The sequence below is a fragment of the Genypterus blacodes genome, unplaced genomic scaffold, assembly GCF_046128005.1.
Source record: "Genypterus blacodes isolate CSIRO-AG114 ecotype Tasmania unplaced genomic scaffold, CSIRO-AGI_Gbla_v1 ptg000131l_1, whole genome shotgun sequence".
NCBI lineage: Eukaryota > Metazoa > Chordata > Actinopteri > Ophidiiformes > Ophidiidae > Genypterus > Genypterus blacodes.
The window spans coordinates 1,322,501-1,338,819 of NW_027466933.1; the positions used below are offsets into that span (position 1 = coordinate 1,322,501).

Sequence of the window (16,319 nt, forward strand, 5' to 3'; positions counted from 1 at the left end):
AATTGTTGTTTATCAGCAGCAAGCAGGAGGAAGATAAATCTGTGGTGTGACATCATTGTGTCACTAGAGGGCAGTGCTGCACAGCTTTACTCTGTGTGTAGAGGAGCAGCTTCTCTCACTCAGCTTCCATTTTACACGATGCTTCAGCTCTTAGTTCAGATTAGAGGCGACGTCGTTGCTCTGATCGCTTTTAACTCTTCACATTTGTCTCCGTGCGTCACACACACACACACACACACACACACTGCTTCCTCATATTTAGCGCGTCTTCGCTCATTTCCCAACGTAACCGGAGCGTAGCAGCTTCTAAGTGGTGATCAGGTTGGTGTCTCACTCTGCTTCAGATGCGGCGGCAACGAGGGTGAAATGAAGTGTGTGTGAGAGTTATTTTCACCGTGGAAATACACTTCTCTAATGTGTTAAATCCACAAAGATTCTCTCCTGATTTACTGCATTCATGCTCAAGTCTCATAGCCTAATGAGACTTCCCCTTTGCCTGAATTAACTCTATTTTTATGATGCTACTCATGATCTCACACACACTTGAATACAGAATTTCATTACTTTTGTCTTTCCAGCTCCTCTAACCCATCTGTTCCGTTTGCCAGATGTTGTAGAGGTGTATTATTTTTAAACTGTGCTTAATGGTGCACTCACTAAAACACACAGATAGGCTCCCAGTTTAGCACCAGAGGAATTAGTTTCACCAATATGAACACACACACATGAGGGTCCCACAGAAAGATCCAGCACTGGCAGTCATCACACGGCTATTTAACGCTCGGATGCTAACTCACACTTATGAATTCTGTCTGAAAGTAAAAGGCCTCTTAAGGATATCGTGGCTCTTAGTGGCAGATGGGTTTAAACACAGATGTGAGGAAAGACACACACAGGTAGAATCCTCTGAAAAGGTAAACCGGCCCTTTAAATCATCAGCCTCATCAGGCTCATCAGGCTCAGTCATATTTATAACAGCTGTCAGACTCGGATCACTAAATCTGAAACAGGGAGTCACACAAGCAGGATGCCGGCGATTACAGAGCCTCTCCTGTCATAACTCACTCACACACCTCATCATGCAGCTGGGGCACTCTGAAATCGTGATGTGATGGTGCATACCTCCACCCAGGCTGAGAAGGCCTCATCTAGTCTAAAAGGAGAGGAACAACAACAACAAGCATAACATTTCTACCACATTTCTTCTTCTTCTTAATCCCATTCAGTTTGCTGCATATATGTTACATTTTCAAAGTTTCCGCTGCAAGTTCTCCCCCTGCGAGTTCTCCCCCGAGGAGCGGATAAAGGCCTGTGGGGGACGCCGCTGTGTCCTCTCCCCCTCCTCCTCCTCTGCTGTGCTCCTCCTGCTCCTCCAGGAGGTCGTGTGAGGCCCTTTGCTGCCTCATAGAGACGAGGGGGGCGACGGGGGGGGGGGACAAGAGCTGGAGTGAGTTTTATTCCCGTTGTAACCTAACTCCTGCAGTTTTGCCCTCTCTTCCTCCTCCTCCTCCTCCTCCTCCTCCACCGCCGCTCTGCCTCCCTTTCATCATTTCTCATATTTGCTGGAGGCACACTGCGGGTTCAATCTATTCCAGTTTGCAAATGAAGGCGCAGAGTGACAGGATGTCCCCGCGTCTCGCTGGATTCTGCATTGTTAACCGCCGCAGCCATGTCACCGCATCCACACGTCTGTCTCTGTGATGGATCCAGCCGCTTTTCTTACACACAATACATCATCAAAGGCATTTAGATGAGATATTTCTCTGTGGCCAGTATTCATCTTAAAGTGATGCTCGATGTCACACACTTTAATGGCATTTTTGGTGATATTTCACCTCTGAAAGCTCCAAGACGTGAAGTTACAATTTTATTTATACGCTCATTTAGTTTCTGTAATAATACGCCTCAAACATTTTTACACAGACGTACTGTAAGTGTATTTTTCACGGATTGTGATGCTGCAGTAACTTTGTGCTGTCGTCTCACTGAACTTGAGAAATGTCTGGCAGAGTTGTTTCTAAATTGAAATGTTACAAAGTAGCCTCACAAAACAGTTCATTTCCCTCAAAATCATAACATTTTGTATAATTTTGCGGCTCAATTGAAGCTTTTTCTTCTTCCATAGATGCGTCTGTCAGCCTGTTACACTGACTGATCCAAGTAGCTGCTAAGCGTTTGAATTGAAGCGATGAAGAGAGTTTCTGAATGGTCTCCGTTTTGATTTCCTCGACATCCTCGGAGGAGAAAACACTCTGCCTGTCGGCTCCATTGAGCTGGTTAATAGTTTGTGTGTGTAACGATGCATCATGAGTGTTACTTGGCTTTCAAAGCTGTAATGAATGTAGCATCGATGAGCGGATCAATCCCAGTCCGTATTGCATCGTGAGGGTCAAGGCAGGTGAGCGACCTCGCTGCACCAGATTACCTCATGCCGCTATTGATTCCAGTGTGTCGTTTATAAAGTGGACAGGGAGACTTTACAACCCAGAGGCTGGTGTGTGTGCGCCTGGCTGATCCGTGTAGTTTGCCTCTGACTGTAGCAGATTAGGATGGTTTGAGTATTTGGCATCAAAAATGTGTTATGTTGTTTTTCTCTTTGTCTGTCAGTCATGTAACTGAGGTCTTGGGCTGTGCTTCTCATTCTGAATGCAGCTGAATCCATCAGGCTCTGCATAAGAACCAGTGACCTTCAGTGTTAGAAGGTTCAATCTGCCCACAAGGCTGTAAAGATCTGCCAACTACTGACCTCCTGACCTCTGACGCATTCTGACCTCCTGCAATAACAAACCCACACAAGCATCATTCACTGAGTAACTTCATGTGCTTCACTCATTTTCCACCCAAACGCTGGATGGAACCTTCTATCACCGAGGTCACCAGTTGGCAAATAACCAAAGACGGATCGGTGTTTGGGTTCAGAAGTAGCTGCAGGTTCAGTGGCTGTCCAGCAGAGGGCAGTAGGTAAACAGCTGATCTCTCAGTCTGGCTGAATGTGAGGAAGCTTTGAAACCATGCTGACATTTCCAATAAAGAAAATATGGATTTGTTTTTGCTTTGGCTGCCTACAAATAGAGCCAAAATATGTAAAGTAAATCTCATCCGCCGGCTCATTTCTGGCTGTTTTGTGTGCGGACGGCCTTCAGAGAGGCGAGCAGGCCGTCGGGGTCTGACATCTGAGAGACCCCCGCACAGTCTTCCTCTCCTCCCCTTCTCCCCCTCGCTGCCTCCTCGTCAGATTTCCTCCTCCACGGCCGCTTGCTGGGAAATGTCGGCCGCTGCGAGACAATTTCAGTCTTATGTAACGTGTTAATCTATGCTTCCTCTTTTGTGTGTGTGTGTGTGAAAGAGGCTTTTTTGCATTTGCATCCCAGAGAAGATCCCGAATCATTCTGCCTTACATGGATTTAGCAGTTTTGCGGCTCTTTATTTGGCAGAGCTGGATTCCAGCAGCGTTTTAAAGGCTTAAAACGGCTCAATCTTTTGCGAGTGACCTTTTGATTGTAGGTCAAACTTTGATTCCGGCTCCTCTCGCTGTGAAAATGAGACGAGTCTGTAAGTTTGAGCAAAGTTTAAACGCTTGTAGACGGATTGACGGGAGAGACATCAGCGGTTTGTGTTGCAGCTTACAGAAAATACAAAATGACACTGACGCTAAAATACGGGAAATGTTTTTTTCTTCTTCTTCTTTCCTCTTTATCCAGTGTTTCCACAGAGTGGGTGGCCTCGGAAATAGTTGTGGTGACCTTTCAGAGACTAAGAGGGATTAATGGTAAATGGAAGTGGGGTGAGGAAGTCTCTCTCTGTGTGTCTGTGTGTGTGTGTGTGTGTGTGTGTGTGTGTGTGTGTGTGTGTGTGTGTGTGTGTGAGAGCACGCGCACGGAAATACAGTAGGGCCGGTTGGTTAATGTGGGAGATTGGCCGTGAGAGGAAACCTGAAAGCAGAGGTTTTCCAGGGACGCAGTAGAACAGAGGGAAACAAAAACAGGATGGCTCCCGGGCCGACACGGAACATTCTGGACCAGAGAGAGAAGGGCGTCGACAGAGAGCCTATCTATGTCTCTCCCCTCTATAAGACAGTTTGGATCTATTCAGGCCTGTCTGCACTCTGATCAGCACAGAACTAAGCTTTATAGAATGGATTATCACTTTAAAATAACCTCACTTTCCCTGGAAAAGCAGAAAATGCAAAAGCAATTACCCAAAACATTTACCCTCATTATCCGCATCGTCTCCAGACATTGTGATTATGAGCCAAAGGGTAAAGTGGTTGCATTTCTGTCCCTTAACCCTGTCCGTCCCTCTCTCTCCCCCCGTAGCTGTGCAGTCGCTGAACAGCCTGAACGACCAGATTGCCAGCTTCATGGTGGCCGGACCTCCGGCCCTGGAGCAGGAGGAGCGGACCTTCCTGCCCCCCGAGAAGGAGACCATGCAGAAGTCCATGAGCCTGATGAGGCACCTCCTGGTGGATGCTCAGGTACAACACACAGCTCGTGTACATTAGAGAAGGCGGGGGTGGGGGCGGGGCCCAAAGACAGAGAGATGCTCATTCACTCACCAAATGGTTGTTGGCTCAATCCCCAAACCTGACAGGTGCGCGTGGGTCCTAATCCCTCAACCCTGGGCGGTGGCTTTAAAAAGACACAACATGTAGTGGAAAATGCATGCCGCGGCTTAATCCCCTCTGTGCACACTGAGTGACAACAACGACATGATGTAACGAGCGGAAACCCAGAGTGTGTGCCAGCGTCTGCTCACGCTCGGTGCTCACATGTTGCTGAGCTCCCCTGTTTAAGAGAGGAAATGAAAACATTGACTTTGTGTAATGGAGGCGGAACAACCAGGTTATATTTCCTCTATTAGAGTAAATTGGCGCTCTCAGCGAGCAAAGATGGCGAGCAAGCTAATGGTTAATTCATCCCTCCGCAGCTGCTCTGTCTCCCCGTGTCCTCTTATTCAGCCGTAACCTCTGTGTCCTTAAAAATAAATGTGTGGGGCATCAATCACCCGCGTAAGCAGCTGTGAGGATGTGTGAGGATTGATGTGTGCGACTCGCCGCCGCCGTGGCTCCTTTTGTTAATAATTAGCTAATGAATTTGCCGAGGCACTATTAAAAGCGTCAACCGCCAACCGCACAGGTCTCACTGCACAGACAGCGGGGACACTGGGGACGCGGCGTCATTGGCCCGCCTCGTCCTCGTCTCGTCCTCGTCTCTGTATTCTCCTCGCGCGTTCCGCCGCCCTCGTTCTCGCCCCGGAGCACACGGCGTAACCTTGGGGAGCGAGGACGAGGAGGAGACGAGGCGGCTGCGTGTGAAGGCAGATGTAATGTCAGGAGTCTGACGGAGCCGCTGGGGATTTAATGTGAACACGTTCGGGTCGCACTAATTGATGAGAGTTTGTATTTGCATTCCGCACAGACAAACGCTAAATTACTGAATGTGATGAAAAATGAGCCGCATGAGCTACAGCGTAACAGATGGTAATGGAGAGAGGGAAAAATAGAAATAGAGGAAGATGAGAGATGTGAAAGTGTGACTGAAGCCAAGAGGCGAAGGAGTGTGTGATGTTTAATGTGACGTTTGGATGAGAGCAGAGTGTGAAACTGAGAAACCTGAGACTCCACTGACTGACTGATAGCTGAAGACGAACGCAGGCGGCTTCCTCTTCTTTCACTTTATCTCCTTCTGCCTGTCTCCTGTCTGTCCTCAGCTTTAGGGGGGGACAGACAGGCAATGTGTCTGTCGTGTATTGGCGAGAGCCCTCAGCGTTCTTCTGATTCCGTTTGTGACATAAGGATGTGATCTGTAGCAGTGAAAGGATCATTTCCTGGTGTTTTACAGGTTACCTGCAGCACCACTGTGCACACTGAGTGGAAACAGGCTGTCACGCGTACTGTCTCATTATAAAAGGCTAAATCCATAGAGGAGGCGTAAATGTATTCCCGGAATAAAAAAGTGTTGAGACAGAAGAGGAGGCGTGAAAAGGGGAAAGCGGCGGCGGTGTTGTTGTTGTGTGTTTCCATGACACCCTTGGAGGCGTCGCGCTTCCTCCGGGGGCTCCGGCGTCCTCCCACAGTCCAAACACACGTGCAGGTTCAGCTTCACGGAAAACTTCAGATGGCCGAGAGGTGTTTTTAAAAACAAAACGTACAAATAAACGAAATCCAAATCTGTGTCTGTATGATGAAAGCTTCAGCGCCCCCTGCTGGTACAACAACATCACATAATGGAATAAATGAGGGGCTGTGACTCACCAGTCGAGAAACATTGGCTCATACTGGGTAAGTTCACTACAACGCTTCCCTCTAAACCTTTACCAAACTCCCTCTACCTTTCTCAGCTGTGACACCAGTAGCTTCAAACCCCTTAATTACCCCCTTAGTAAAGCCATAAACTGAGAATATTCCACTTTTAGTAAAGTGCCTCTGAAGCGTTGCCACGCTGGAGACGTCGCACGGCAGCGCTGCTCCCTGTGAATCTCTTCATTTCACCAAAAGGCCCATCTGGTGCGGCTTGGTATCCTCCAGTCAAGCTGGGAAAGATCGGGGCTGCTGAGCTCCCGCAACCGAGACGTCCTCCGACTCCCCGCCCCCCTCCTCCCCCGCGCCGGGCCCGGCTGCCAGCGCATTAGCGGAGCTGTCCATCATCTGAGGAGAGGACTGAAGGGAGCTGGCAGGGGAGGGGAGGGGAGGCGTAGACACAGGTCGGAGGCCAGTAAAGGTGACATTGGCTCAGACGGAGAAGAGACACAGTGAAAAAGCAGATCTGACGCCTGAGTCATCATCGTCATGTCGCTCACGCCGCTCACACCGCTCTTTATGTGGCAATTTTAAAGCCAAAATGTGAAAATGCGAACCCGAGTGTGTCATTTGATTAAATTAGCATGAAAAGCCTGTGAGTGCTGAACATGGGGAGATCAGAATTATCAGCATGGTTGGCTTTTCTGGCATAATCAATATTCTGAGGTCGGAAAGTTTGCTGACTTAACTTGGGAGTACTTCACTGACCGCAGGGGGAGTAGGATTGCAGAGTTTTCACTGACATGATTCAGTCAGCGGCACAACTCAGCCATCTGAGATACAAGCAGCAGCAGAAGAAGAAGGTTCAACATGGTCATTAATGTTTTTAAATATAGCCACGATTTGCAGCAGCCCTTCAAAATATGAGCCCAACTACAAATCAATCAGCCTGACAAATTTAGATACAGTTTAATCTAGATACAATTAGATGATTTGTATGTTAGAGTCTGTAAAATGAACAGAAAGTAATCAGATTACATAGATTTAGTATTATGGTTTTAAACAGGTCATTAGTAATTGAATTGAATGTATTTTTAATGAGACCCTGTCGACCTCATTTCCCTGTGAAAAACACAACATTCACCTCAAAATATTTTCTGTCAGGTTGTGTGAATACATTGTGAGTTAATGCGATGTTAATTTGGAGTGAAAATGCAGCAGGTGCCGTGCTAATAATCCATCTTTATCTGTGTGCAGAGGAGCAAAGTCAGGCGTGTCAAACCAAACGTCCATCCAGGAAAAAAATCCAAATTAATATTTCAACACTAAGGACTCTGACTTCCATGAATATGAGCTGATGGGGCTGGACCAGAGCCCAGAGGTCACGGCCCAGAGCAGGCTGCTCGTGGCCTCAGAGGGATTGGTGTGTGTGTACGTGTATGAGATGAGTCTGGCTGGGCTCTCTCTCTCTCTCTCTCTCTGGCTAAGGTCTCAGCTGGCCCCTCCAGAGTGCCGTTTCTACCCCATGCATAATACATCACCCGGTCCCATCTGCCCCCTCACCCCCGCTCCCCCCCCCCCCCCCCCCCTCCTCTTATCTGAGGCCGTGCTCTAGTGAGGACACGTTCGCCTAGCGCTGCCATGGCGATGGCTTATCGTGACCCAGCTCAATCCCAGCGTGTGACAAATGAGATTGGAAATTGGGTGATTTGGTTCAAAGAGCAAGTTTTTGTCTTCATCCGCCTGCTGGAAGGGAGCGCCGAGTGTCTCCGGGTCTTTCCAGTCAAAACATCCAACGTTCCCGAGACTAAACAGCGTTCACGGCTTAAACGGAGTGCAGACAGCTCACATTTAAGGTCATTTATTTATAAGAATCTGTCAGTGTCACATTTCCCATTTATTCCCAGAGCATGTCCGTTTCCTCTTCCTCCCCTTCGTCATCAGCGCCTGAGCCCGGCGAGCTTTATGTGCGCTGATGGCACTTATCCACACCAAGGTCAGACCTGTAGACATCCTCAGTGCCGCTGTGGTCAAGAGTATCGCACTTGATGAAACGCCTTGGGACGGCTAATTCACTGAGCCGACGCATCCAGGAGGAAGTTAAGAGGACGTCCCTTTACTCTTTATCTGCCGCTCGCCATCTCTCCCTTTCTGTCCACGCACACAAATTGAATCGTCGGCTGGAGAGATGCATGATATTACTGCTGCAGCTGGTGGACTTGGATGTTGAGCAGATTGAAAATGGCGTCTTATCTTGTAAGGAATAAATTGAAAAGCATTTCATTATAAGGGCTGCGGCTGCGGTATGTTGCCTGCGGAGGCGAGAAGAAGGAGGGGGAAAGAGCGTTGTAGTGGAGGCGAAGTAACGGTAATGTATGGATGGAAATCAGGAGGTGGGGAAACGGAATAATTGAACAAATTGTTGTTGTTTATTCTCACTTGGGCTCGGTCGTGCAGGGCGAGAAAGTCAGCTTGGATCACAGCCAGAGACATTCTGAAGGCATCCATCCCTGACGGCTTCAACCAAAACTCACTGAGAGATGCAGAATCTATGAGAGTATATGACAGAAGCACAATCTTGCAGCTGCATCTACCTCCAAACCAAGAAGCACCTTGATGCAGTTTGTCCATGAAATGAGATACACAGACCAGCATGTTTTAGCTGGTTTCGTATGAACATGCTGTGTGAGATATGTTTTGTGTGTGCGTGTGTGTGTGTGTTTTGCATGTACGGTCCGACCAACAATCAATAGTTCCTTTGTCTCTGGGAAGCACTCGCCTTACATCCTCAATGCCTCATAGCCTGGAATCAATTACGACATGTTTCACTCGAGTTCTATGAAAGGAAAACTGAAAATGACTGCCTTATCGATTGTGTGTGTGTGTGTGTGTGTGTGTGAGATGGGAGGGGGGGGGGGGGGGGAGGGGGGGGGGGGAGGGGGGGGGGGGCTTTAACCCTTCACTTCAGGAGGTCAAGGTCTGGCTGTAACAGAGACGCAGCAATGGGAATAGCAACGCTAGTGGTTAATAGCTTCCATTGATCCGGAATGGAAAGGACCGGAGCGTCTCAAAGATCCAGTGGCCTCCAGGGCCGTGAGCCGGTCTCGCTCGGCAGCCGGGACAATGACTAACCGTCCTCTCCCCTCTCCCAGGACGGCGTGAAGATAAATCTACGTCTTTCAAGGTGAAATATACAAGCTGGAGGTCAGAGTCAACAAACTAGCGTGAAAGCACATTTAACCCAGAGCTGAATGCTTTCAGATTATAGATTAGGAGAGCGTTTGATTTCGCCGGGGTTGTTGGCTCCGCCCCCCAGGGGAATGTTTCCATCGGCTTCGTCACGCGGTGGCTTTTGATTTTGCTATTGAGCAGGAAGTGAGCATAAAGCGGGTCGACTGCATCGAAGGCTCACGGCTCCTTCATTAAGACGCATTGTTACAGATAAAAGGCTCATCGTCACTCCAGCTAATTACCAGATTGAGTTTATCTGCTAGAACGCTGGGATGACAGATGACCTGATGACCTCCTGCAGCCGAAGACCTGAAGAAGTGTCACGCCTCTGTCTGTGTTCAGGACAGACTCACACACAGACACACAGACTGTCCATTAAGACACTTCCAGCTGCTTGTTACGACTCGGCTCTTGGCTCTCGACAGGAAGCCACTAAGTTACGAGACGTTTGCAGCATCGGGCGAAACATTCACAGGTTGCTGTCCCAGGTTGAATATTTTGTTGGTGTTATAACTATTTTTTCATTCTCTGACTTGGCTTGTCATGGGAGAAAGAATCCTTTATCCCAGGTGTGTGTGTGTGTGTGTGTGTGTGTGTGTGTGTGTGTGTGTGTGTGTGTGTGTGTGTGTGTGCGTGCGTGCGTGCGTGTGTGTGTGTGTGTGAAGTAAAGATGATGCAATATGTCTCTTCTATCTCCGTTTCATCCATTTGTTGTTGTGGAACACGCCAGCATCCTTGATATCACCGCGTCGCACTCGTCACATCTGGTGCGGCTCAGATATTGTATTCGCCGGCGTAAAGGTTGTCCGCCTTCCCTGCAGCGTCCCACATAATCTCACGCTCGACGACTAGAAGATCACAAACTAACCAGAGAGCGACTGGAGCGATCACGCAGCCGAGGGCGCGTCACACGCATCACAGCGCCGCTCTAACCATCTATCGCCCTTACATGTGGAGACAAAGGGGCCGCCGCCTCACGTGTGTCAATGTGTAATTATGTGCAGATGGGGGACTATGTTACTATGGAAACAAGCCATCAGAACGTTATTTTGATTGTACACGTCGGCTTTACAGGCAGAAAGATGATAGCCGAAGCCTGTTTATGTGCCGGCCCCTTTTTGCTTTCCTGTCTTTTGGCTGGCTGCTCCCTCTTCTCGGCGTTATCTGGCCCGTATTACCTCGGCGAGCGGCGTCTCAGCAGATCAAAGGCTTTGCCCTCAATTTTAGAGTGGTGGCTGCGCGGCTATAGGAAGCCGCCTCTGATAGCTGTGTGTGCTGTGCCCATGGCTACGCTGTTTAGTGGAGGTGAATTCACGACCCGAAGGCATGTGGGAAGAGTACAAATGCATCAGGCCCTGAAATGATATCAAGTGTGTGTGTGTGTGTATGTGTGTGTATGTTTGCAATAATGCAGAGCCGCTGCTGTCACACCTGTGAGCTGCATGGAGCGCGCTGCCCTCCGGATGACACCTCCACCCAAAATGAACATTGAATGTGTATGTCTGACTGTCATCTGGAACACAGTATCCATGGCAACAGCAGCTGGTATCAAGGTTACATGACACTGTGAGAGACAATCATACTAATGACGGCGTCGTGCAGTGTGGGTGTGATCACAGAGTTTTAAAATCTGTTACCTGAGCGAGGTTCTTCATCAGCGAGGTTGTGCACCCTCGTCATCACCCCCCTGCTGTGCCTCTGCTCTACGTACCCCCGCAAACATCGCACTAACGCCTTTTCACGTTGTGCCAAATTGCCCTGAACACGTAGGTGTTTTCACACCCACGTGCCTTCATTTGGTTGAATCAGACTCGGTATGATTCAATTTGGGCAGGTTTAGACACAGCCACCGCAATCAGAAGCAGAGGAGGAGGAAGAGGAGGAGGAGGAGGAAGTGACAAGCGCGGTGCAGACTGCGTAGTGAAACAGAGAGTGTGAAAGGAAGTGGTCAGGAGCGAGATTTGGAGCTGGTTCTGTTTTGTTTGTTTGTGGTGGAGTCTCACATCATGCAGTGTTTGTTTCAACCTGCTGAAGGAGAAGAGAGAAACTGAATCAATCTTCAGTGTGTGTGAGAAACTCATTTAAATTGATTTTTCTTCCCTCAATAACTCACCTTAAACATAAACAAAAGCCTTCTGATCTTCTGTAATCCATTAAAGGTATCAGAGGGAGTCAGTATTACCAGTGAGAGTGCGTTTATGAATCATTATATGGCCTCACAGTCTGAATATGTCACATGCTATTACTTCATATTTGAGTCCTTAAGTGCTCCACACTGAAGTCAGCTCCATTACCCAGAGTGCAGCTGAGCGTTCTCCTCAGGCTCCCTCGCACTCTGATGCTCTGCGTTCCTCCATTAATAATCATTGAGTCGCTTATTCGACAAACAAGTTTTGAAGTGGTTGGGATCTCTGCATTATAAGTTTATAACCACCTGAAACTGTTTCGGCTCTGTCTTCTGCTCGGCTTTAAACGGTTGCGATTTGCTGAAACGTCTCCACTCTTGTAGGTCAGATGATGAAAAACCATTGGGTGTTTGATCGACTTGATTGACAGCTTCTCTGATGCCCTCGGAATGCCAAAGTTATCAATACAGATTTCCTCCCTGAGTCATCATTGCAGCTCTTTCTGTAGAAACTCAACAGGAGGCTGAAGTGCTGCTGATGCTTACGTCAGTCTCAGGCCAAATAAGTGCAAATCTTAAAAAAGTGTTTTGAAGGGCACATTGAAAGGGACACACACACCCACAAACCAAATTCATACAGGCCTGATCCATAACTCTGAAAAGCTCCTCTCCTTCCCTCCCCTCTGCTGGATTACTCTCTTTTAAATGAGCTTTAAGACAATCGATAAACAGAGAGCCAAACTTAACAACAGTTGGCTCGGCTGCGGTTGTGGATGCTTTTGGAATCATCGCTTTTTCTCCTTTGCTCCTTGGCTCAAAGTAACGATGCTCTCCATTATCTTTGGGAACCGTTAATGCTTCTGCTCCAGCGGGGGGGTGCACACCCTTTGCAGACTGTAGCCGCTTGTGCACCTCTTGGAAACGCTTATTGGATCTTCGGGGTCGTCTTGCGATAACAGCAACCCGGTTCAATACTTTGGCACCGGCTTGTAATTGTGCGAAATTGATTCAGATTTATTTTTTAATTATTGGGTTGTTTTGCTGCGGTGACTCACAGATGCACCTGTGCTCTGAAACAGGAAACTCTCGCTCTTATACCGCGTTTGATCAGAGTTCTATCAACGTTTTATGATAACACACACACACACATTTGAAAACAGCACTCGCTTTATAGGGACAGTCACACTTTCCATTTGCTCGGAATAATTTGTATTGGCACATTTACAATATCTGCATTAGAGATCCGCTCTTTCCATTTAACTTTTAGAATACATTTTCACAGAAGACAGAGAAATCTAATTGACTCATTCTGCTCATCCAATCACACGCACACACACGTACACACACAGATCTGAGATGCTGTGTGTGTGTGTGTGTGAAGTCATCCCAGTGGCAATGGAACCATCTCTGTGAATATGAATACATGAAATACAATAAGTGCAGCGAGCGGAATGTTAAACTGCAATTACTCTTTCACAAACGCTTCTAACTTTCCCTTGCATCTATTCGATTGTCGTATCACATTGCTGACATAGTTCTAATCTCGCTCTAGGATTCGTGTCAGCCTCCTCCCTTGGGCGTACTTTCATGTTAAGCCTTTATCCCCTAAAAATGGCACAAACATAAAGCTCAGCACAACTAAATAGACTGAAAGGATGTAAATAGTACCTGAATAAATAGTTTCATTCTTGCCAATTGTTTTTCTTTAGCCAGGTGAAATTCATTGATCTCAGGCTCGTGTTTGATCTTGGATAGCGATTAGTGACTGTAAAAGTAGACGGGGTCGATGTCCTCGCGGTTAAATACCTACCGGAGTAAATGGGATTAAGTTTCCCTTCCCAATGAGGCCCCGAGGCTGACACAGGCAGGATGAACGCCACCGACACATAACTGCTCCTCCCATCCGCTGGCCTCCGCTGTGCCTGTCTCACCCTGTCTAATTTCAAAGAGGGATTTTCAAACGACTTACCTGGCCGCTTTGCCGGATTTGCATGTCTCTTGACGCGGCACAAAATTGATTTCTGAAACTCCGAGCTGAACAATGGATTCACATTTTGTCAGAGGAGCGGAGTGGCGATGAGGGGAAAAGCTGAAGTTTAATGCCTCAAATGGCACGTCCAGTAAATGGAGGATACAAGAGGCATTCAATGAGGATTTGACCACAATGCAGCATATTAGTGTGGATGTATTTATGTATGCTTCCATTTCTCTTCTGTCTCTTTATCCGTTTCTATTTAACTCCACCTCCATTCGCCCCTTAATTGGGGTCGGGGGGTCCATGGGGCTTGGTTGGCAAACACATCATTTATTCCCTGACGTCCAGATGAATCTAATTGCATATGTGCATACAGCTTATCTTAATAAGGCCAAATACTCTAGTATCGAGCATTGAGGTACTGAGTGGAGTCCTACCATGCTTGATCAGCGACCACTCTAAACTTTCAGCTGTTTTCATGGTTACAGCTGCTGCACTTCTGATGTGACTCATACATGCACACACACACACACACACACACACACTCACACACACACACACACAGACAGACACACACACACACACACACACACACACACACACACACACACACACACACACACACACACACACACACACACACACACACACACACACACACACACACACTCACTCACTCTGTTTATTAAGTTTGTTCTGAGTTTCAGAGCTTTTTGCTGACTCTCTGCGGGCACGCCTGACCGTCTTTCAATTTGGCTCCTTCTGATAACTCAGCCTCCACCAATAGATAAATATTAAATTATAACAAATGACTCTCACTCGCGCAGCAGGCAGTTGTGTTCCCTTTCCCAGAGGCTTTTGGCATCAGCTAAACAAGCACGGCTGCTGTCTGTAATTAGGAATAGAGGAAGAAAAAACAAAAAAACACCAGTGCATTTAAATTGCTAAACAAACATCCCCAGCGACGTCCAAATCAGCCATCCAGCTGCTTCTCTTGGATTACTGGAAATTATTCAGATCGACTCTGTGTGCTTTATTCCTGGGGAAGGGGGGGGGAGCTTCCATGTTCATTTCACTCGCCGCCTTCATCAATATTTCCCGATAATGCGGCTGACATGATTTCAGCTGAGCTTTTCAAAATTAAAGCTTGCAGTAGTTTATTGGTTGCTCTTCCCTTTTGCGGTACAAGCAACTCATGTATACACACTGAAGTAATCTTTTTGCATATCCCTCGCATGTTTGTTTTCAGCCCAGATTCGTGGTCCCAGGTTGTAATCCGATAAGCTGGTTTGACTGTGTAATATTATTAGTGTAACATGATTTGGATGGCAGGAGATGATTGGGCGTTGCTCCCCGGGGGACGGTGTTGGACTTGGTAAGCGTGCGGCTGTGGTGTCAGGAGTTAAAGAGATGGTTTATGTGCTGCTGAGGGCTGCTGCACATATCTCATCTAACAATGCTGCTCAGCTCCCAGCCAGCAGAGCAATATCCTGACATAATCATGCAACTTTCCCCTGTCACGCCTCCAAAATCGATCTTTGTAATATTCGCACATCTGCCTGTTGCCTGGTTTATCCGTCTGTGTTGTTGGTTATTGGCCCATTTGTTTTCCTGAGTGTCTCCTTTCATCGTTTATGTTCTCTGATCACACATCGCACAAAATATGACCTGAAATATGCATTTGTGTCACAGGAGGTGTGTGTGTGTGTGTGTTAACTTCCACTTACAAAAATAATACTGCTGCTCTTGTGCTGTATAGCTATGTAAACAATGGCAACAGAGTCTAACCTAGCTAGCTACATAGCAACAGTCTATCTAGTGTTAGAGTTTACAATACACACGTCGTTTGGGATGTTGATGTTGACTTCTTGTTGATTCTCATTTTGAATAACTGATGTGCTTTCTTGTTGGGCAGTTACCAACAACAATGCAGAGCTAGTTTGTAGTAGGAATGCTGGGAACTCGCTGTGTCTCTCTGCCTTCATGACTGGGCTCGACTTAATCGGGCCATTCCGAAAACAGCAACCACAGCTTCCAATGTGGTGGTTTGTGGGGTGAACATGAAGTAAACAAGCTCTGAACAAACCACTACAGCTATTGATCCATTGATCCACCTGAAGTTAACCGAACAGGCATTTGATTAACCAGAGCAAATCAAGGATGCAACATATGGAGCTTCTAGGCCAACACAACAGAGGGTGATTGTTTTCGAAGGGTTTGAAGGCTGATAAACAACTTTCTTAGCCCTTTGGTTTATATTTAGTCATTTTGTGAGAGTCAGGATTCATTCTTCATTAAACCTTAATCATAGTGCCAGATGTGGTTGCTAGGAGATTTGTTACAAAGCCACCACCTCCCCCGCTGCCAGGAACTTTGTTGACTTGGAGATGAATGTTGTGTTTATTTTTGCTTCTCCTAGCTCTTAATGCTTTTAGATCAGCAGCAGAGTCCAGTGAGAGACAGACGCTCATCTGGAGCGAGCAGGTTAATGTGCAGAATCTCTGACCCCTGTGAAGACGCCGCCGCCGCCGCTCATCATCATGGTATAAGGAGGAGCTCGCTGCCCCCCGGGGTTTGCGTATGGATATTAACAGCTCGAAGTAATTTACATCTCAATCCCCGCGACTCTATAGGAGATTAGTCACGCTGGAATCATGAGCTGGTGAATTGTACTGGAAAATGATTGACATTTTTCAATTAATATAGCAAGCTGGATTTAATATGTTTTCAGCATTAATTAACTGGAGAAA

At 47.3% G+C, this 16,319-nt stretch overlaps 1 protein-coding gene across 3 annotated transcripts in view; it reads left to right on the plus strand.

The window, feature by feature from the left end:
- Nucleotides 1-4,343: 4,343 nt before the first annotated feature.
- LOC143010832 (kazrin-like) overlaps nt 4,344-16,319 on the plus strand; it is a 111,444-nt gene continuing 99,468 nt past the window's right edge. The window contains exon 1 of one of the 3 annotated variants that reach the window (XM_076163380.1): nt 4,344-4,474. In XM_076163380.1, coding sequence (XP_076019495.1) covers nt 4,361-4,474 — 114 coding nt within the window. In that variant the 5' untranslated portion in view covers nt 4,344-4,360. The remainder of the gene's footprint in view (nt 4,475-16,319) is intronic. The other 2 variants (XM_076163379.1, XM_076163381.1) reach the window with 2 other exon arrangements.